Genomic DNA, 21,591 nt, shown 5'->3' with positions numbered 1-21,591 from the left:
ACGTCCAATAAACGAGATGTATTTGGTTAGATCCTACTGTGTGAGTGCAAATGCAGAGTCTTAAGCGTACATGCAAATGTATCGGAGCTTATTGATAAGCTTGCATCCGTATGTTCGGGCCAACTTGCCCAGCACGTGGCAGGTTTCGATTTTGGTGTCGGGGTTCAGAGCATTCTCGAACGCGTATGTCGACCACAGTTTCACTTGGCCGCTCTCAACGTACTTGGTGATCTCCCGGAGCGTTATGTGTATCTTGATGCGAGGCTTAAAGGTGCCCGAGGTGCATTGGGGTGGTCTGGTCCATTGGGCCGTATCCATAGGATAGCTCTCGTACTGGCACGCGCTGGTGGTGCGGGGACGTCATTTTCACCGATTCGGTTGGTTGGAAGGAAGCTTGGCAGCAAATTGCGAAGTGGGGAATGCAGCCATTGACGCCCAATGAACTTGAAAGCGTAATGTTCAGTGTTGATGCGGTGGGTATCAGGTGGCACTTGAGGCACTACCTCACACCATGGATGACGTGGTCATCGATTGCTGCAAACGACTACACTGCCACAAACGCAGAGTAATGTTAATCTGAAAAGGTGCGCCAAGAACCTTCGAGGAGGACTGCCGCTGGAGTACTCATAGCTCTCATAGCTCTCACCAATATGCCATGGGGAGCAGTCAAGATAAATAGTCAAGCATTTCGTCTGCTGCACAGCTGAGCGTTGGAGGGTACACCTTTAACAACACGATTGTGTATGCATGGACATACAAAGCAAACTTACCTGCAGAATAACTTGACTCGTTCGCAGCCCTCACCTATTTGCGTTTCTTCTTGCTCGAGTAGTGCGTCACGAACTCAGGGAAATTGTCTATTTCGTCGTGTCTCGACTCAACCCCGATCTCGTTCAACGTTGTCCAGTACTTTTCGAGGGTGCCGTTGATTGTGGCCATTTCCGCGCCTTCGTCGACAAGGGACTGCTCCAGATTTGCGATCTCGCCTTCGAGTGCTACGATCGAGTCGGTGAATGTTCCCGGCTCACTGAGCTCGGTGGTATTAAACTCGTCCAACATTGAGTTCTTTCGTCGCAGTTTCGTGCTCGAATTCTTGATCTCCAACTGCTTACTGTGGATCTTGTGCATCGTTTCGCGCACAAGAATTCGGAGTTTGAATTCGCATTTCGGGTTCTTGCAGCGATCGGTGTGGGCCTCGACGTCGTGCCAGATACGGCACATCTTGTCTTCACACGGAGTGGTATTTTTGCACATGGACACACGGATTTTCCTGCAGGTTCGCGTGCATGTCTTACCTGGAGGTGGATGGCACAGCAGAGCATCCACAAACTGAATGGACTTGCGCAAGCGTTCCTTGAAGAACTCGGTCTGTTCGGGCGTCCGTCGTTCCTGATAGCACAGTTCCCCAATAGCCTCCTTGAACGTCAGCAGACCATGTGCGTCCTCAATTGGCAATGCATCCCTCGGCTTTTCGAGCGGCGTTAGGCGCTTTTTGGGTCGCTTCCGCTTTTTCTGTTCCTCGTCCGTGTCCGTCTCCACTCTAGCTTCCACGCTCTCCTCGGCAGAGCTCACATCCACCCGTCGCGTAGCTGCTTTCGGCTTGGGATCTGCCACCACCAGCGCTTGCAGCGACCTGTTCGTGGACATTTTTTTCTTGCTGGTCCGGCTCCTAGGTCGTTTCGAGAGCAGCGATCCTGCCACCTCGCGCGTCCTGAGACCCATCGCGCCGTCTGCCACGGTAGTTGCCGTCACTTCAACCCTCTCCTGTTTGATTATCGGCTTGTCACTAACAGCTTTACCAGGTCTGCGAGGTCTTGGTGTCTCTCGCTCGTCCGGGACCTCCTGGGACTGGAACCAAACTTCCTGTGTGGCCACGTTGTTCAGCACGCGTCGAGAGGCGCCACTGAAGCAGGCAAGGATGATGCGGTCCATCTGCTCCACGAAGCCCGGGGACGTCGCCATGTTCTCGGCGATGTACGCCACGAGCTTGCGGCAGCTGCCGTACGACCGGTCCAGACTCGTGTCCGCCTGCAGCGTCTGCGTCTGTTCGCGCGCCCACTCGCCGCACACCGCGTCCACGGCCTGCGTCACACGCTTGTGCAGCTTCTTCTGGAGCTTCTCCATATCCTGCGGACTGCCAGCAACAGCCACAGCCATCGGACTATTGTACGACGGTTTGCACGTTTTCAGTGGTGCAAGTCACTTGTTAGCCCCTTTATCCTGTTAATTAATGTTACCACACCAATAACACTATAAACACCTTGTATCGGTATATAGAGGTTGCTACCAGTTCTCAGAAGTGCAATCCGGCAAAGCTCGAGCTGGGTGCCTGACGTCATGCGGCGCGCCACGGTGGGCCCCGGGGCGAAAGGTGCGAGTGTATCCCCCTCTCTCTTGCTGCGTCTCGTTGACCTCGTTGTAACATGTTTCCCTCTGTAGATAACACGTTGTTCCCGGGCGGCAGCAGTCGCGGCCGCAACGGGGGGCTCTTCTCGTCGTCCTCGTCCTCCTCGGGGGATTCGGACGTCTCTGACAACGACAATGATGGTAGTCAGAGAGTGGGCGCCGTGCCGCCGATGCTTGGGGCTGCGGCCCGTAGCCGCTCGGCCGCTTCGCACGCGAATACAGGCGAGTACCGACGCCGCACGATGTTCTCGACGTCCACGACGTCGCTGGGGGACAATGGAGGACACTTGGCGGAGAGAAAGGGCCTGTTTGAGAATGATGATGACGCTGGCGACTCGCTGGAGACGTTCCACGAGCGCGTGAAGCTCCGGCAGAGCAGGAAACAGTCGGAGACGAAGGCGCTGAAAGCGGAGCTGGACGCAGCGCAGCAACGCGCTGAGGAGATGGAGATGAGGCTGGGGGAGGTGACGAAGGAAAGGGACGAGTGTGCTATCCGGACGAAGGAGTGCCAGCGCATCATTGAGAAGCGCAACAAGCAGCTGATGAAGGCCAGCGACAAGATGGCGCGCCACTCGGAGCAGTTTGAGCTCCAGACGGCGGAGATGCAGACGAGGTTGGCCGCGTTAACGGCGCAGTGCGATCAGCTACGAGCTGACGCTGCGACGTCGGAGCAGCTGGGACGGCGAGAACGCGAGCTGAAGGAGCAGGAGCTGCAGCGGGAAAGGGAGATGCAGAGTAAAACACATGAAAAGCTCTTGCAGGCAGCAGAGGCGAGAATTCGTGATCAGCAGGCTGAAAATGCGGCACTCGAGAAGAAGGTGGGAGACGTGGAGCAGCAGTTGGTCACTGCAGCACACCAAAAGCCGACGGCCGTGCAGGTGATGGCGAGCGATGAGTACCAGACATTGCTAAAGCGATGCGAGGATGCAGAGGCGATCAGCCGTGGACTGAACTTCCAGCTGGAAAAGGAACAGCAAGAGAAAAAATATTTGCGCAAGCAGTTGACCGCTCTGCAGGCAACTGTGGGCGCCTCGACAGCGGCAGCTACCGCAGCCACTGTTGGTTTTTTCCCGGATTCTTTATTGTCTGAATCGAAAGAGGACAGGGCACACCCCAGAGATAGCGTTGTCACTGTCAGTGGGGATGCTGATCTGGCAAGCTTTGACTTTACAGCTGCAAAAGACTCTGCTCCGTCAAGCCCCGTCGCACCACCACCCCATGGAGTGAGCCCACCTACAAGCGGGGCCTCGAGTCCAAGCCGAAGTCGCTCACGAGGCTTCTCTGCTTCGAGTTTCACTGACGATACCCCAAAATCTTCATTGAGAGAGGGCAAACGCCGGGCTGCGTCAGCGCAGACACTTAAAACCTCGTTCGAGCCCCCAGAGAAATCAGCTGAAGACAAGGCTGCTGCAGCAAATGGCAAGTCTATTGGTACATCTGTAACGTTCTTTGAAAAGCTTTCGTCAAGATTCAAGCGGGGGTCTTCTCCGCGGAATGGCCTGAGCACTTTGAAACCTGATGAGGATGGTGGCGATGGAGCATCGACCGAGGAAATTGGATTTGCGTCACCACTTCCTCCACGCCGAGCGTTTGCGCACAGCAAGGTATTGAAGGAGCGTCCTCGAATGTATGTGGCAAAGTCTCCATCCCACCACGAAGACGAGTCCAGTGACAGCATTTTCGGCAGTGACTCGTCGTCAAGTGATTCGTCGGACGGCGAAGAAATGCCCCCACCACCGCCTCCTCCACCGATATTTGTGCACGAGGCCCCTGCACCATTCGCTGCTCCTCCGGTATACGTGGATACTCCGTCACAGTTAACTCCGTCCGATGCAAGCGCCGACGCAGACTCTAGTAGTTTGAGCGAGTCGGATGACGATGATGATAAACGTGATTGTCCGGAGGAGTCTGACAAACCGATGCGGTTACCAACGCGATTTGCGGATTCATTCGAGTCGCGAGCGCCGCCAGTAATTCCTGGAGTTTCACAGCCTTTGAGTGGGATATCGTCGTCTTCCTCCTCTTCTTCATCTTCTTCAGGCGACGACTCCGATGAGCCTGACGTTGAGAAGAGCCAACCCATTACTGTCGACGCTAAGAAGATCGACAGTTTGTCAGAATCATCGTCATCGTCCGAATCCTCCTCCTCAGACGATGGCGAAAAAGTGATTGGTGAAATCAAAACAAAGGTCCACCAAAAGGTTCGAAAGACCAGCCTCTCCAGTCTGGATCGTCATGGTAAGCCTTCATCGCGATCGCCTACGTCATCGAAGATTCGAGAAAAGAAGCGCAGTTTGAGCGGAGGTGATAACTCGCATAGCACGAGCAAAAGTCGCATGAATGAGTACATGGAGGCCCGTGCAAGAAAACGCAACGAGAAGTTGAAGCGCAAGCAGGAGAAGGAGCATGAAGAAACGAAAAAGAAGGAGGAATACGAGAAGGAGTGGGAAAAGATGGCGCAAGAAGAACGTGAGAGGAAACGCAAGCAGCAACAGACACGGCGTAATGGAAGGCGGCGACCCGCAAGCATGAAGACTGTTCGTGTTTCGCAGATGCGGCAGCAGATGAATACCAAGCAACAACAAAAAGAGCAGAAGGAGCCTCAGGTGCCACTACCACACCCAAACGATCCACTACGGCCTCAAGGAGACGGTGGCATTGATGCTGATAGCCAATCTCGACAAACCCGGCGAAAAAGTGAGAGTAAGACGTCTGACAGTGAGGCAGAAGAAGAACGCCCGCCAGTCTTGCGCTCGCCATCAACTGAGACGCCACCTCTGCCTCCTGAGCCTACCATGGCTGACACAGAACTGTATCTCCGCCAGCAAGCGCGCTTGCGCGAGCGTCACGATTTGCAGATGAAGAAGAAACTGGAGGCCGACGAAGCTGATCTTGTCCGGGGGGACATTCATCGGCGAGTAGAGATGTGGGCGTTTGGTAAGGAGCTTTTGCACATGATTCTCACCTTGGACCAAATCTCTTCCAATGATGCGCTCAAGAAATGCCAACTGATGGTGGTTCAGTCCCCCGACGATGATACTGTGCGCAAGGCCTACCGGTACGTCCTGCTGCGTTGCCAATATCATGTCCCCACTCCCGTCTGACTTGTCTATTTCTTACAGGAATATCATTCGGGTAGTTCACCCTGATAAGCTACGTGGTGCCACGATTCCTGAGCAGCTCGAGGCGAAAGAGCTGTTTACTGTGCTGAACCAGGCCTTTGAAAAGTTCAAGAACCAGGCCAGCTAAGTTTTGCCGGCGTTGAAGCCCGAACGCTTCCAAATAAAAAGTCAAATGTTGAACAATGTCTTCGGCAGTGAGCTGAATATATCTAGGCTACTGACGTCCTGTGCTCGGCATTCGCCTGTGTGACCCTGATGAGTCGGTCAAGTTCTTGTACCAGATAGCTTTGGGCATCGTAAGCCCCGCTGGCGAGCAACAACTTCCGTTCGCGGGTTAGCCTGCCAAGCTCCGTGTCTTCGTACGAATGGGCTGACGATCCTAATTCATCTTTACCGCCCTCTCCATCTTCACTATCGGGTATAGGCGTTTCTTGGAGGTTGCTTTCACCCGTTTGAGACCTCGAGAACTCACGTTGAGTCGTTGCTACATGATTGAGTTTCGGAGCTGCATCTCCTCGGTCAATTTCAACGAACGAGGATTCCTCCCAGTCGCTCTCGTTTCCAGGTGCATGGTCGGAATGGAAACTCGAACCTGGATATTCGTATCGTTGGCTTGCTGAACGAATATGCCCGCCTTGACGACTTTGTGTGTGCCATTGGTTGTGACGATGCTGTGGTGATGAAGACTCTCGCGAGCGATGGTTTCTACGAGAGCTACTTCTAGCACGTACACCCCGTAGATTGAATCCCTTCAAGTCGTCTAACTGCTTTTTGATCGCTCGCAGCTCGTCTCGATCGCCATCCAACACATACTTCTCCTCTCGCGCGATGTATTTGACGCGAAGCTTCTCCAGCTCGTCAACAGCCCTGGCTTCGTGCTTCTTTTTCTCTTGCATCAGCAAGGTAGACATCTGCTCCAGCTGTGCTTTCATGTTACCGATGTTCACCTCTGCGACCTCGCATTCTCGTTCTTTGGCCATTTTCTGCTTGTCGAGCTCAGCCACATTGCCTCTCAGCGCTGCAATCTCTTCTCGCAGTCGAGACTCGGGGAGTTTTCGTTGCTGCTGACGGTACTCTGCAAAATCGTTCTCCACTTGCTTTGCTCGCCTCTCTGCTTCACTGAGTTGAGACTCGAGCAATGCAATGCGTCGCTCATATGCTTCTGTTTGCTTTTTTGCTAGCGATAGCGTGTGACTCTGTTCACTTTTGAGACGCCGCTGAAGAGACTCGCTTTCGTCGCGTTTTGCTTCTTGCTCTCGCTGTAAAGCTGCTTCAGCGATAGCCAGACGACGCTCTCGTGTCTCCAATTCGGCCAAGGATTTTCGAAGCGCTTGCTCGAGTCGCTGGTATTCCTCTTGCGCAGATTTCAGCAAATTACTCCGCTCTTCTTCACGACGGGCCCATTCTTCCTCCAGTTCGTCCATCCGGGCCTTCTCCATTTCTGCAAAACGCCGTTTCCATTGCAGTTGCTGCAGATGTTGTTCCTGTTTCCACGCACTTCGTTCTCGTTCTAAGACCTCTCTAAACTCGGCAGCTTCCTTCAGCTGTTCACGGTTGTGATCACTACGATCAGTTTTGATATCTGGACGCGAATTAGAAATTTCCTCCGTGGATGGTCCTCTTGTCACCGACGTGTAGCGGCTTGTTTCTTCTGCCTCACGCACTACCGACGTACTTTCTGATCGCTTCCTTGCTGTGGTTACAAGAGTTGCTTCAACTGAGGAAAAGCCTCTTGACGCCTCTTTTTCTTGTAGCGGAACCGGTGGTAGTAAAAATCTACAACGAAGCATGTGAGCCGTTAGCAATTTACCTACTCAAAACGAGGAACTACATGCTTACCGTGTCGCCTCTACCTCTGCACTGTTCTCGGTGGCCAGCCCAATATCCTCTAAGTACGCAGATACTCGGACGGATCCTACGCGCTCTTGTCTGGCCGACCCACCTGCGCTTTCGCCACTGACAATCGGGATGTTGATCGAACAACTTCGATAGGAATGCGCGTATGCCTCAGGCCCGGCTTTAGTGTCGGGAAGTTTTGCTTCGGTATGAACCTCAAGCCAGTGAGCTTCCGTTTCTGCTTGGGTCATGAAGACTTCTTCACAGGTGTCTTCGGAGCAGCAAAACCGCTCCTCGGAGAAAAATAGGTAGCTCAAACTGAATATGGCGCCCCCCACCCTACAATCAAAGTAAATTAGTGGGCGTGACACCTACTTTTGAAGCCTCAAGAACATATAGCCTACCTCTCTTCGTCTCCAGAAATCACATCAATGCTGACAGTTTCATGCATCTCCTGTTTAAGCTGAAGCGGGTCTTTTGTCAGATCAAATACACAATAAAAACCTGATGTATCCACCTCCTCCTTGCTCTGCACATTAAACCAGTCACTGTTGACTACACATTTGGTTAGGGCGTTGCACAACCGGAGCATAACAATTGCAAATCTGTACTTACTTGACGCCGACTTGAGAAACGGGTTCTGATAACGAAGGGAGTACCCTCCAGGAAGTTCGATATCCCGGACGGATTTCAGTCTCAGACACATCCGGTAATGATGTCTCTCACCACTTGCGTCACTTAATAGATCACGTCCAAGCATTTGATGAGCGGCTGGACCCCGTGTACAGACCAACGTGCACTGCCCGACAGATTGACCAGGTTCATTCAACATCGGAAGTACGATAGACTTTGGATAGCCATCATCATCCCGAATAACGTTTGCGGCTTCTGATGAAGTTGCCACCAAGCGGTTTGACACTGATGAAAAGCAGCGAATACGCATGGCAGTATCGACGGCAGTCTCGTTTGTGATGCCGTCAAGAACTACCCCAAGCCCTGGACTGGTTGCAAATGCATAGTGCTTTGTAAAGGCGCAGAACACCATACTACCGGATACTTTTTCTTTCTCAGCGGTGGCCTCGATAGATATGGTTTCCTCACCCGCAAACGGAGCCAGCGTTGAATGTTTTAAGCGTATATGCTCCAATTTAAACAAAAGTTGTTCATGCTTGGACACTTCCCTTTCTTCGGTGGAGTTGTTGACTCGGATATCTTGTTTTATTGAAGCTAGATTTGCCACTTCCACACCAGCAGCGTGATTTCCCATGTCATCTTGGCTGCCCCGTTCCCTTGAAGTATCTACTTTTGAATGTTCGCACTCCACGAATTCAACAGCAACAGAAGCGGTAATTACTGCATCATCAAAATCTGGAAATGAGAATCTCCCTTCAATCTGGGATGTATCACCCGGTCTCGTATTCCTGTCGTTTCGAGACAGTTCAGAAAAAAGATTTTTGGATAGCAATGGTCTCAACGGAATCTCCACTCCTGCAAGCACCCGATTTTCTGAGCACAAAAAAACTGTGAGGCTCGCCAAAGCCTCAATACAGCGCTCCAAGTCTTCCAGGTTGCTCCTCACTCGAAAACTGTCGCGAATTGGAGAGAATTCAGCAACACCGAGGTTGTAAAACACATCGGTCTGAACGACGACATCAAACAACGAGTAACTAAGCCAGAATCCAGTTCCCTTCTGTTCTTCTTCACCATTTCCCATCGCAGTTTCTACCAACCTCGAGATATTCAGTGCTTCCTGAATAAAGATGGAAAGCACAAATATCTCCTGTCCATTGCTGTCTCCAATTTGCAGATACTCCCCACTTCCACCAGGAACCACATTCGGTACTACTGCTGTTCTGTTTCCTGCCAGTGTTGCATTCTCGGAGGGCACCCCATTTTCACTTAGCGTTAAGCGTTTTGGCGGTGTTTTTGCTGGCAAGATTTCTTTCGGTGAGAAAATGCTCGAAATCAATATCTCACCACCAAAAGGCGAGTTCTGCAGCCTCAGCCACCGTTCCGGCAAGTCTGGAGTCCTTTAGAATGCACACAAACACCATGGATATATGTTAGCTTTGCGATGGTCCCATTATCATCATCAACGATTTTACAACGAACCTTAGGTCGAGGAAGAACCACCCAAAGCTCAAAATCGCGCCATCCTTTTCTTGACGAGCAAGGTTCTCCATCTGTCCTCGTGAATGGGTTTCAACCCCAGCCTCACCAATGCCATACACAAACGCTTTAATCCTCGGAGCATACGCCTTCATACGCCGAAACTTTTCCATCGGAAATGTCCACTGCAGCTTCCCGTCACCTCGCACCCACTTGGCCTCTTCAATTAGGCCGCTGCGTCGATACGGTTCCACCCTCCCACCTCCCTGTGCATTTCCTTTACTGCTCTTTTTCTTAGTCACCGACCGAAGAGGCGACCCTCCTGCTAGTGACTGTAGCTCCTGTTTCCACCTCGATCCTTTGGACTGCGCCGCCTGTTTGTCCAGCGTCGCGAACACCCGCAGCTCTCGAATCGCAGCCGACTCGGCCACTGGAATCCGCAGCATCCGGACCTGCAACGCTGAAACGGTGTACGTCCAGGGAGTGTTGTCCATCAAGTGACGGCCATTGACGGTGTTAGAGTCACGAGGAGGTCGACTACGCTTGGGTTTCGTCTTGGGCAGCGGCGTCACAGCGCCAGCGTCGCTTGCATCGTCGTCAAACGCGTCCGATTCAAACCGGAGCGTCTGTTGCTGCTGCTGAGGTACTGAGTCAGAGTTGTTGGTTTCTTGCAAGCGCGTAGGGGACTCCAACTCATAGTCATCGCTCGCGTAGACCTCGTCTTCTTGGTCAGGATCCGACATGTCAACTGGCGTCGTTTCGCAATAAATTACCGGTCTACCTATACAGGATTTTTATTTTAATTTACGTGCTGCCGTCCTCCAGCAGCACTGCGTCCGCCAAAATGAGGATCTGATCCTCATTTCACGATTCGTATCATTATTCGTACGCTTTACGAAGGTAACCCCCTAGTGAAAGCACAGCAGCATCGTAGTCGAGGTAACTGTTTCAGCGCGATATCTTTTCGTCAACACCTAGGGATCCCGCTAGGGTGTCACTAGCAGTGAGCGTGCTCCCGTCGGCCACTTTCGTCACTGCCAGGCTCGACCACCTCGTTCAGTGGACGGAGCATTGCCCAGCACCATTTGACGCGAGATTATCGTCGATCGTATTCATTTGAACGCAATGCAAACTCGTTGATGCTGCCAGCTGATAGAAGCGCTTCAACATGCAACTTCCACCAATCCCCTTGCAGCACAAACCTGGCGAATCCTGATAGTAAATCGTGTCCGTTGGAGCGCAATGACGACCTTCGCGAGACGCGGCGCCATGCCGCACCACCACGTGCCCGAGCCCAAGGAGACACCCCCCGTGGTCCACCGACTGCGACTGGAGCTCAACCGGACGGTGCGGCGACGTGTCACCGAGGCGGTGGACGCCGTGTGCGTCGCCTTCGAGGACGAGCTGACGCACTTGGTGGCGCCCTCGGTCGAGGCGAACGACACCTACGAGTTCTTCTACGATTGTTGCAGTAGATTGGCGCAGTTTATCGACAATAATATGGACACCACGCCCGGGTTCTTGCAGCAGATGGACCGCCTCATCTTCGCGTGCCACAGCGGCGCCTCGGGATCGGCACTGCATTCCGTGATGACGAAAAACCTGCGGATCCGACGACGGGATGGAGGTGTCAAAGAGATGGAGAGGGATGATGTTAAGGTGGAGTCTGTGGTGGCGGGTGAGGGTGAACAACCGGTGAGCTCTTCGGGGGATACTGTAATTGCACGAAAGAAAAGGGGGGTACGGAATGAGGAGGAGTCTTTGGGTAGTGAAGCAGAGATGGCAGCGATGGTGGGGACGACGTCGAGGAAGTGGGGAACGAGGAAAAGGTTGTCTACGAAGAACAATTCGTCGAGGCAATTTCGGTCGAAGAGAGTGAAGAGGACGTTGGTGTCCGAGTTGAGACGCATGCCAGAGGAAGAAGAGGAGAAGGAGAGAGTTAGTGTTCGAGCTTCACCGAGTCACGTTAGAGCTGCAAAACTCACAACACAACGGGTTAAATGTGCAAGACAGCTGCAAAAAGATTTTGGAGAACCACGACGTGGTTATTCTGCCAACGCGATTGGGCATCGAGAAATTGTGGGGTCCGGACATGGACACAGGATACGATGGAACTTGAGGAGTTTAACGAAGTATACCAACACTTCGAGCGAGTTTCAGGAGCTAGCTGATAACGAGAAACCTGAGTCACGACGATTTAGAGGACAACGATCTCATCCTGGCTCAGCGATGGGGTTTGAAAAGGACATCGGCATAGGCACCGAGTCAGCACAAATAACGGTTTCTAGAAGCGTGGATGCTTCAGAGAACGAGCAAGGTGACTCAGCTGCTGAGAAGGAGCAACATTTCCAAGCAACAGATCCAGAGTGTGATGTTGAAATGGCTAGTACTTCGAATGACCAGTCTGAAGCCGAAAGCGAGGGAAGAAACAACACCAATGAATGTTTTGACATTGGATTAACCCTTTTGCGGACAGAGGGGGCATATTGTGCCAACAATATCGCCATAAAGAGAAATGATGTGCTTGACCTAGAAGGAGAAAACGAGGAAAACAATCACAGTGAAAAAATAGCCGACTCTGGTTATGCTCAAATTGATGAAGCAGCTCCAGCAAGTTATCAACAAGATGCTGCTGTTACTGTTCTGAACGGTAGTGACAGTCAAAGGATTCGAGGCGCTAGTAAGGAGGATGGACATAATGAGACGCAAGAGCGTGACATTGACGACAGTATGCTTGATAAAACCAAGGTTCAACAAATACCCCCCACATACCTGGTGGAACTGAAGTATCCAGTAGCAACTGAAGTATCTCTGACAAAGGCAACGGATCTGCAAATTGAGGGTGGTGGCCACGAGGCACCCGCTGAATCTGACCACGAAGATGCAGTGTCAGAAAGTGATCACGAGCTACCAGTTCCGGGGCTTTGCGATGCAGGAATGAGACCACCACAGCAGGTCATTCACTTCAAGGCGTGCCTACGAAAGTCAGTTCAGTTTGTGGATGCAGTCCTGTGCAAACCACCTCCTGGTAAAATTTGCATCAGAAACTGCCAGAAGATCCGCTCCCGTCAGTGCAGAGAGGGCGTAATGTGCCGCGACCCGCTTTGCCGAAATTGGCACCAGGCAGAAGCGCACACAGAGCGCTGCAAGAACCCTCTTTGTGAGTTTAGAAACCGAATTTTGCTTCGCGAAATCATGCATCAAATTGCAAATGAGGACACGCAAATTCGGTTGCTCTCGTTGCAATGGGAGGAGAAATGTATGGAGTCAATCGTGGCAACTACTGACAGCTCCAGTAAGTCGTACACGGAGGACGAGTTGGCGCATCTACACGACGAGATTGTACAGCTAGAGCGACGTATTGACAACGAGAAGGAAGAGAGTGAGTCACTGAAGAATACAAGAAGAGTCATACTAGCCAACCTAAGCGCCATCGGGGTCAAACCTCAAGATGACGAGGCGGATGGTTTTCCTGACTATGCAGCCCATTACAAGTAAGCAACAAGTCACACTTACAGTAGGATAAACCAAGTTTAATATTGAGTTGGGCGACAAGGGTGCAGCCACGCAGCGAGCTGCCATACGTGTTGTTGAATTCTCCAAGCCTACTGTTCTCGAGATAGCTTGAGCTAAGTTCTTCGTCCTCCAGGATAATAGTAGATGCTTGCTTCAACGCCCACATCGCGAAGATTGCGTGCTAATAGACGCTCGACAGCGTACCAGTTGAAATTTGGGGTGCCGTAGCCAATACGAGGCAAATGAATGGTAGCACCCAGCTCGAGTGCACGATGTGCCACTGCCTGCAACGCAGATTCTAGCGCATTCAAGCGGAAAGTCGAAGATTTCCCTTGGCGAACCATTTTGACAGTGCCAGGCCCATTCCCAACGCGTTGTTTTTTCTTCCCAATAAATCCCTGCACAACAAGTAAGCACACGTACCTGGCGTTGGATACGTGGCTATCGGTTGCAGCTTGAGTTGGGAGTTGAATCAAGTGGGCACTACCAAGTTTGAGATCGCCATTGCGTCCAGCCGCTTCATACTGCTTCTGGATGGCAGGTGACAGCGCTGATAGGCTACGAAAGAAGCCTCGCGAGCTCCATACACCACTATTGTCAACGCAGTGCACAATGATGTATGGACTCGAGAGAATGGAGCTGAGAGGGGGCTGGCTAGCGTCTCCGGACTTGTAGTACAGCCGTCCTGAGTTGGCGGAGGTGACTGAGCCGTCGATACTACGGGGAGTACTAGCTCCAAACTGACTGATATCAATCGTTGTCGATTCGTAATTGTTTGTCTTCCACTGCGCAAGCTTTTTCTCCAAAGCTTTTTGACGGCGCTCTTCTCGCTTTTGGGCTTGTTCAATTTCGTTTTCAACGCTTTGGTCTTCGTCTTCTTCGTCTTCATCCTCCCCATCTTGCTCATACCTTTTCCGAGCCGTTTTCGTCTGGCGTTTCGTATTGTTTGATGCTTCGTTGCACAACTTCTGAAGCAGCTCAGAGTCTTGTGCCTTGGTACTTGTGACCTTTGTGTAGTCTTCTCCCTCAAAGTAGTACATGTTTTCCTCGCGGAAGTCTCCACCCGATTCGAGCAATTTGTCACTCTTAAAGCCTGACGTCGTCTTATGCTCCGAATCACTGCTTTTCGCAGCCGGGTATGTGGTTTTCCGCGTCAAGATATGCTGAATGTATTCTTCCTCAAGCGGCTTCATGAGTGCGTCTTCGTCCTCCCCGGCGGCATCTTTCATAAGGCGATGCAAGCCGAACTGGATCATATCCAGCAAGCTCTTGCCACTGTCGTCGTCATTCTCGTTGTCCTCATCACCAGTGCGGCGAGCGAGGTTACGAATTCGATCAGCCATCCGCAGTTTTTTCAGCGTACGCCGATAAATACTTTCCTCGACAGTGTTTGCACATAGAAACTTTATCACATGAATGGGTTTTGTTTGTCCCAACCGATACGCACGTGCCACCGCCTGAAGATCCGTTTGCGGGTTGTAATCGGAGTCTGCGAAAAGGACAGTATCTGCGCTTTGCAAATTCAATCCAAGACCTCCGGCGCGGGTCGAGATCAGGAAAACGAACGTTTCAGGGTCTTTGCGGAAGCGCTCAATACATTGCCAGCGTTCTTTTCCACGCACTGACCCGTCAATACGCTCGTACGCAAAGCTTTCAAGCGTGAGAAAGTCCTGGATGATATCTAGGAAGGGAGGAGATTGACTGAAAAGCAGTACTCGGTGGCCTTCTTGCTTCAGTCGCGGCAGGATTTGATGTAGCACAAACAGCTTGCCACTGTTTTCGTACAGGTGGCTGCCTTCCACAAATGGTTCAGGTTCTGCTCCAGGGAACAAGTAGGGGTGATTGCATGCTTTCCTCAGCTGAGGAAGAATGTTCAGCAACGGTACCCTAAAATCGTACACACCGTCAGACCACGGATCAAATAGTGCACCTCCCAATGAGCATAGCGTACCTGCTTCCTTGAGCTTTCGCCACGCCATTTAAGACATCAGCGTTCTTCGCGATGACCTCCTTGTAGTACGCACGCTGCATCGATGACATCGGTGTATGAACCACCATTTCAGATATCGGTGGCAGGGTAAACGCGCCCTGCACGTCCTGAATCGTGCGCAACAGTAACAACGGTGCCAAGACCCTGCGCATCAAGTTTTCAGCTTTGCTCAACCGCTTTGTTTTAGTGGGTTGCTCCACTTCAAGTCGCTGGGCTTTGGCTGAGAAATAGTCGCGGAACGTTGTTTCAAACAGCGCTTGGTCGTTGAACACGCTCGGGTTCAGTATCGACAGCAGTGCAAACAGTTCTTGCAGATCGTTTTGAATGGGTGTACCCGTGAGAATCACCATTTGCTTGGGGCGTAGTTTCGTCGAGACGACCCCGTAGAGTTGGCCTTTGGGGTTCTTGAGTCTGTGTCCCTCGTCCATAACCATTAATTCCCACTCGGTCTTGTGGAAGAACTCATGGTCGAACAACAGCATCTCGTACGACGTCACCACCACCAGCGGCTGGTCCTTGGGACTGGCGGCAATGAGCTTCTGCGTTTTCTCCCGGTCTTTCGCCGGGCCAATGTACATGACCGTCGAAATGCTAGGCGCAAATTGCTCGGATTGCTCCATCCAATTGGGCAGCACACTCAGCGGTGCAACGATTAAGTAGCGACCTCCATCAACCTTTCCCCGACGTTGGTCAGCAGCAATCAACGCCGCAATAAACGAAATGACTTGTAGCGTCTTGCCTAAACCCATTTCGTCCCCCAGAATGGGGTTCAACCCTTGTTCGTGTTTGCGGAGCAGCCACCGCAAACCTTCCAGCTGGTAGTCATGCAGCAGCACGTTCTCCAGGATAGACGGCTGCGTCTGGATCTGGTCTGCGAGCGGCGTAGGCTGCTGCCCGCGCAGTTCCAGCTTGTTCACCACCTTCTCCATTGGCAAAGTGAGCTACATGTACAGTGCTGCGTATCAGTCATTAAAGCGGGTATTGACGACCCTCACTCACATCGACCATGATCCTCATAATAGTGACATTTTACCATGTCATCGTCAATCCGCCCGCCACGGGTGCTGCTGTGCGCGAGCGGCAGCGTGGCGACGGTCAAAGTACCGGAGATCGCCGTGCGTCTATCGCAGATTGCGGACGTGTGCGTGGTACTCACGAATTCAGCAGATTTCTTCCTGCAACGTGCCAAGGACTATAACGCAGCGGCGTGGGCGGAGTTTGAAGCGGCGAAGCAGTTGGAGGGAGGAAGAATCTCCATCGTCCGAGACGAAGACGAGTGGGCGGCGTGGAACGTCGTCGGGGACAGTGTGCGCCACATTGAGGTGTGATGCTGCGGGCTGGAGGTGCTGCATAATGAGACGCTGATGCTGTAGATGTGTCGTTCCAGTTGAAGGACTGGGCGGATGTGATGCTCCTGGCGCCGATGTCGGCTAATACACTGGGAAAGTTGGCGAATGGCTTGGCGGACAATCTGCTCGTGTGTTACAGTGAAAGTACACTGGAAGATGGGTAGTTACTGAGAGAATTCTGTGTTTGTGCAGACCTGCGTCGCACGGGCGTGGATCATGACCAAGCCGTTCGTCTTCGCGCCCGCCATGAACACGGATATGTGGAATCACCCGATCACTGCCAAGCAGCTTCGAGTGCTGGCCGAGCTTGGTTACAAGATGGTGCCTCCTGTGGAGAAGAAGCTGGCCTGCGGAGTGGTTGGTACGATGGCAGAGATGTTACTATTCACAGTTAACGTTACCGTAAAACCTCTAACCTCGTGTCGTGCATGTGGCAGGCACTGGAGGCCTTGCAACGGTCGATAGCATCGTCGCGTTCACTCTCGAGCAGCTGAGCTACGTATCTTTCGCTGATGAGATCAAACAAAAGTAAACAGCATCAAATACAGGGCACTATGTATGCACTCTACACCGGTGTCTTGGCCTCGACATCTTCCATTTCGAGGTGGAAGACTTCGCTGATAGCCTCGATGGCAGCATCCTGCACATCCTTAATCGTAGCATCTGGGCGAATGCGCTCAATGCTTGTCACCGCGCGGTCATCAATGCCGCAAGGAATAATACGGTCGAACCCACGCAGGTCCGTCTTGACATTCAGCGCGAAGCCGTGCATGGTAACCCAACGACTCGCGTGCGTACCAACCGCACAAATCTTCCGCATCTCGCGCTCGTAGTGTCCCTTGCAGTGCTCCTCATCTCCAGAGCCAGGCTTTTCCTCCACCCAGACGCCCGTCAGTCCGTCCACACGTTCTCCTTCAATTCTGAATTTGGCCAGCGTGCGGATCACCACCTCCTCCACTTGACGGAGGTACCAGTGCAGGTCTTTCTTGTGCTGCGTCAGGTCCAGAATGGGGTATACTACGACTTGTCCGGGACCATGATACGTCACTTCTCCGCCGCGATCCACGCGCACGAGCTTCACGTGCTCCTTCTCGGGGTCAAACTTGATGTTCTCCATCGTGCCGCCTCTGCCCAACGTGTACACACTCGGGTGTTCCAGGATCAGCACCACGTCCTTCTCCACCGGTTCGCCCGCACGCATTGCCAGCACGCGCTGTTGGATGAGCTGCTTCTGCCAATCCCACGCCGTCTCGTAGTCCACGCGGCCCAAGCGGTACGCGACGCACTTCCGCTGCGGCTGCGGCGTCTCCAGAGCAGCTTCTTGCGTGGACAGGAAGCGCAACGACTTAACTGCAGTTGCAACGCATCGCTGCGGTCGGGTGGCGGCTAGGACGCTCCGCCGGAGACTCATGACGGTGAGCTGCTCGTGTCTTTGGTGCTCGGATAGTGCCAAGGTGGCACTGCCAACCAGGATGAACGACGTACGTGTTCATTAAGTACGCGCTGACAGCAATAGAAAGTGCGCTTATGTACGTAGCGAAAGTGGCCTCATTCAAAATAATGCGAGGGAATGACGCCGTTGGCGCCACTTCGCGCGAGCAGCTTCTGGCGCTCGCGCAGCGCCGCGGACAGGCGGAGAAGACGCTCGCGTTGTTTGTGTCTGAAGCGGCGACTGCAGTGCGCAATGGCAGCGCGAAAACCACGCCTTTACCGGCCTTAGTGCTGCTGAACGCCGCGGTAGTGCGTCGCCTGGCGAGTTGGACCCAAGCGCTGAGTGCAGAGCGCGACCACAAACGCCAGCGAGTGAGCAGCAGTGAGAAACAAGACGTTTTGTTCGCTGCCAAGATGGCGCAAAGAGCCGTGAAGGCGTACGCGTCCACAACCGCCGCTGCAGTCAAGGAGGAAGGTCGGTGACTGCTCTCTGGCTGTGTATTGGACAATTATTGTGGAAATGTGGTGGGGTTAACGACATGCTGTGGTGAAGAACTGAAGGATTTGGTGGCAGCAATGGACCTGGCCTGTGTGGCACTGTACGTGGTGTGTGCGCTGGAGCACGCGGTGCAACTGGGCGACATGGTGGTGGACAATCTGCTGTACCAAGTAGCGAAGAAATACGCGGAGATACCAAGCGTGGGTACTGATCGGCTGATTGCTGCGTTGTGTAAGGTTTCTGACGTGTTTGGTGGTTGTTGCAGAGGCGAGAGGCTGCGATTTGTGTGGCTGCTTGCGTCCATGTTCGATTGTGGAACGCCCAAGCAAAGTTGTACAGGGAGACAATAACCAAGTCACAGCTGATGGCTTCTTTATATCTTCAGGAAGAAGCCGATTCCAAGATCGCAGCCACTGTGCAGCAGAAACTGGAACTGCTGGCTGAATTTCCGAGACCAAGAAGTTGCCACACGGCCCAATTCGCACGGTTGCTTCTTGGCCACACTAATGTTTGCATAACACTTTTAACAGCAGCAAAGAGGCACGAGGTACGAAAACTATCGCAAGACTATCGTTTGTGATTTATTCGTAACATGATTGATGTGTAGGCTATACTTCTGGTGGTAGGAACAACGCTGTCGCCGTGGATCGCGCATCTTCAAAAACTTCCTGGCGAAAACTCAAAGTTTGCTTCATCATTCAGTGACCGGGCATTCAGGATACTGTGGAAATGTGCAGCAGCCACTGACAGTACCGGGCAAAAGTCGCCCGAATCGGCTAGCGCTGCGCTCCGATTTCGTTCGACGGCATTGACGTTCTTACTCAAATGCTCAAACTACACTTCCTCGTACTTTATACAACAGGTTGGTGAAATTCATGATTTCGCAGGATGTAGCAACACTAACATCTAGCCATCTCGTCTACGTATGCTGTTTAGGTGCACCGCGTTGGCGTCCAACATGAACGTGCATCGAGAAGGTCACAATTGGGACTTAAAGAGTTATACGCGTTTTACACTTGCTCAGCGAACGCTCTGACACAAACAATTCCTAACTCGCCGCACACATACTCAGTACGTACTAGTGCCATTGTGTAAGTATGCTATTGTAGTTGATGGTGAATTGACAGACTCCATTTTTCTGTGTATTGTTGCATTATTCAACAGTCTGACGCACTCCAGTGGGAGTATATTCAATGGCTCGAACATTTTGCCTTGATTTGTGAAGCCTCTGGGATGCATCTAAAGGGTGCAATGATTCTGAAAAGCGCAGTCCAATACGTGCAACTGTTCGGCAGCATAGGCGAGCCTATTCAGCTGTGTCTACTTTTCTCCGTTGTGGGCGATCTTTTTAGTGCTGCTAGCTCCGAAAAACGCGAAAAATGGCCGACGGAGTCGTCTAAGTCACCTTTTGACAAGAGGCTGGAGTACGATAGTGGGCGGATCATTGGTGATCTCATTCACAGAGCTTCATCCGGCACATTGCTTAATCAGTGTGAAAAGGCAGCAAGAGTGTATTTGAAAAAACTCGAAGCGTTGACGCCTTATAGATTCGCTTCGCTGGCTGCCCAAGATCTCGCAATTTTCGTTCCGTTCCTGACGCGTTGTTTGAAAAGAGGCTCGACAAAAATTTTCAACTACGCTATCAGTGTCCAACATTCTTCAAAGTATCAGCTGTACACACAAATCGTCGCAAGGTAATTGTCGTGTACCGTATTGGGAGCTTCTGATGAACTGCTCTAACAATTATGCTGCAGTTTTGGTGAAATGTGCAAGGCAGTGCAGGGATTGCGTGCTGCTTCCGTCATAAAGGATCGTAACATCGTGGAATCACTACTGCTAGAAGAATCACGGCTTCATCGAATGACTGTGATGCTTCTGGTTCGGTGTTGCACGGAAGATAGCTCGATGGTAGCCCAACCATGCCTCCGAGATCTCTCTCACCATGTGAATCTGGTTCAAGTGCTCCTGGATGAGTCGACGATGGATGGAAAGCTAAGTGAATCTATTCTGCAGGGCGTTCTTGGAGATTTAAACGCAATTGCACGAGAATGTTACAATTGCGCTACTCAGTTCTACAAAGCAGGAAATTGCCAAGACACGATATCGGCGTTGATTGGAGCGTTCGAGCTTGCCGAACGTTACCTGGAATATGTCATGTGCAGCAATCTCACCTATGAAGATGTACACAAGGCACATACACAACTAAAAGTCGATGCTATCGTTTCCTTACTGGCACATTGCTTCCGTGAACTGGAGGATTTCACCAAATCACGAATTTTCATTGGGTACTCAATTCTGTACTGTGGAGATATCAACGAGAGAATCCCACAAGCAAATGTCGACAAGTTCGTATCTTGCATCCTGGAGGAAGTAAAGCTACCGGAGAACGATACAGGACTCACTTTGGTAGGGGAGTTCAAAAATTTTCTGGACAACGCTTCTCATGTTTTTAAAGCTCGTTACATTCCAGACGACCAAATTGCGAGGCTGTGGAACGCGTTTCGTGTCACCTTCGAGCGATCATCTGCAAATATTGTGACGAGCATGCGCGCCAGGGATTGCGTCAAATCAGAGAGTGGAACCAACATTGACGAAATTGCTGTGCGGTTATGTTGTTCGCTTGAGAACTATATGGAGGGTGTGCTGATGAAGCTCAGGAATATGCCCAGTTGCTGTGATTGTTACGACACCTTGCTGAACATTTCGCTGTCTTTAGCAACACGCAAACAGATCTACTTTGACTTTTACGCCAAAAACAGTTATGGTGATGCTATTGAGCGACTCCTGCTCGTGCATCGCTCCCTTAGCAATGCTGTCGAAGAACTTCGGCATTTTAGCGGTGCAGCTAGTTCTGACCTGGGAGGGGTTTATGGGTGGCTTGGCGTGATTACAATGGAGATTGCTCTTATGGTTTGCTATGCTCAAGAGTGTGGAATTGCAGGAGACGCTTCTATTAGCGAAGAGAATGCTATTGCGGATATTGAGCGCTGCTTGATGTACTGGAGCGAGTGTGGAGAAACGTCTGGGTTTCTCTTTGATGGATCTCGTATCATTTGTTGTTTGGAATCCGTTTGCAACACGCTCTCCCTAATTTCGTGCTCAGTGCTGAAAAAAACAGCTCGAAAGTTGCTGAAGACATTTCAATTGTCTGCAAGTGGTCATGATTCTACGTTGGGCGTCGTTCCACCTGCATTACTTAGTATGCTTAACGTGAACGATGAATGCAATGTGACGATAAAGGAACCGGGAGCTGTCTTCTCGTCTGCTGCCAGCATCAGTGCACAAATGCAGCAGTTTGAGCAAGTCGACCGAGAAATTTGTGCTGCCGGGACC

At 51.8% G+C, this 21,591-nt stretch overlaps 8 protein-coding genes across 8 annotated transcripts; 4 read left to right on the top strand and 4 right to left on the bottom strand.

Moving 5' to 3' along the window:
- Window positions 1-804: 804 nt before the first annotated feature.
- KRP23_6037 (uncharacterized protein) lies at window positions 805-2,157 on the bottom strand (the record flags this gene model as incomplete). The annotated part of the gene is made up of 1 exon (XM_067891176.1): window positions 805-2,157. The coding sequence occupies one exon, from the start codon at window positions 2,155-2,157 to the stop codon at window positions 805-807; it is 1,353 nt and encodes a 450-aa protein (XP_067745557.1).
- A 180-nt stretch (window positions 2,158-2,337) lies between these two features.
- Window positions 2,338-5,655, top strand: KRP23_6036 (uncharacterized protein; the record flags this gene model as incomplete). The annotated part of the gene is made up of 3 exons (XM_067891175.1): window positions 2,338-2,371; window positions 2,440-5,464; window positions 5,529-5,655. 3 exons carry the CDS (start codon window positions 2,338-2,340, stop codon window positions 5,653-5,655), a joined length of 3,186 nt encoding a protein of 1,061 aa, XP_067745556.1.
- Window positions 5,656-5,737: 82 nt separating this feature from the next.
- Window positions 5,738-10,216, bottom strand: KRP23_6035 (Centrosomal protein of 120 kDa; the record flags this gene model as incomplete). The annotated part of the gene is made up of 6 exons (XM_067891174.1): window positions 5,738-7,304; window positions 7,368-7,703; window positions 7,769-7,919; window positions 7,980-8,101; window positions 9,095-9,394; window positions 9,477-10,216. The coding sequence occupies 6 exons, from the start codon at window positions 10,214-10,216 to the stop codon at window positions 5,738-5,740; spliced, it is 3,216 nt and encodes a 1,071-aa protein (XP_067745555.1).
- A 499-nt stretch (window positions 10,217-10,715) lies between these two features.
- KRP23_6034 (uncharacterized protein) lies at window positions 10,716-12,130 on the top strand (the record flags this gene model as incomplete). The annotated part of the gene is made up of 2 exons (XM_067891173.1): window positions 10,716-11,168; window positions 12,128-12,130. 2 exons carry the CDS (start codon window positions 10,716-10,718, stop codon window positions 12,128-12,130), a joined length of 456 nt encoding a protein of 151 aa, XP_067745554.1.
- Window positions 12,131-12,896: 766 nt separating this feature from the next.
- On the bottom strand, window positions 12,897-15,908 carry KRP23_6033 (Chromodomain-helicase-DNA-binding protein 1-like; the record flags this gene model as incomplete). The annotated part of the gene is made up of 3 exons (XM_067891172.1): window positions 12,897-12,945; window positions 13,899-14,876; window positions 14,941-15,908. 3 exons carry the CDS (start codon window positions 15,906-15,908, stop codon window positions 12,897-12,899), a joined length of 1,995 nt encoding a protein of 664 aa, XP_067745553.1.
- Window positions 15,909-16,013: 105 nt separating this feature from the next.
- Window positions 16,014-16,860, top strand: KRP23_6032 (Phosphopantothenoylcysteine decarboxylase; the record flags this gene model as incomplete). Its single annotated transcript, XM_067891171.1, has 4 exons — window positions 16,014-16,301; window positions 16,367-16,456; window positions 16,521-16,689; window positions 16,766-16,860. 4 exons carry the CDS (start codon window positions 16,014-16,016, stop codon window positions 16,858-16,860), a joined length of 642 nt encoding a protein of 213 aa, XP_067745552.1.
- A 33-nt stretch (window positions 16,861-16,893) lies between these two features.
- On the bottom strand, window positions 16,894-17,739 carry KRP23_6031 (Octanoyltransferase; the record flags this gene model as incomplete). Its single annotated transcript, XM_067891170.1, has 1 exon — window positions 16,894-17,739. One exon carries the CDS (start codon window positions 17,737-17,739, stop codon window positions 16,894-16,896), a length of 846 nt encoding a protein of 281 aa, XP_067745551.1.
- A 149-nt stretch (window positions 17,740-17,888) lies between these two features.
- KRP23_6030 (uncharacterized protein) lies at window positions 17,889-20,254 on the top strand (the record flags this gene model as incomplete). Its single annotated transcript, XM_067891169.1, has 8 exons — window positions 17,889-18,234; window positions 18,313-18,458; window positions 18,524-18,805; window positions 18,866-19,120; window positions 19,195-19,329; window positions 19,423-19,952; window positions 20,013-20,136; window positions 20,219-20,254. 8 exons carry the CDS (start codon window positions 17,889-17,891, stop codon window positions 20,252-20,254), a joined length of 1,854 nt encoding a protein of 617 aa, XP_067745550.1.
- Between the last annotated feature and the right edge of the window lie 1,337 nt (window positions 20,255-21,591).

This window comes from Phytophthora ramorum (genome assembly GCF_020800215.1).
Source record: "Phytophthora ramorum isolate Pr-102 chromosome Unknown Phyram_PR-102_s0005, whole genome shotgun sequence".
Taxonomy (NCBI): Eukaryota; Oomycota; class Peronosporomycetes; order Peronosporales; family Peronosporaceae; genus Phytophthora; species Phytophthora ramorum.
The sequence above is the reverse complement of the archived record's forward strand: the minus strand, read 5'-3'. Positions and strand labels throughout refer to the sequence as shown.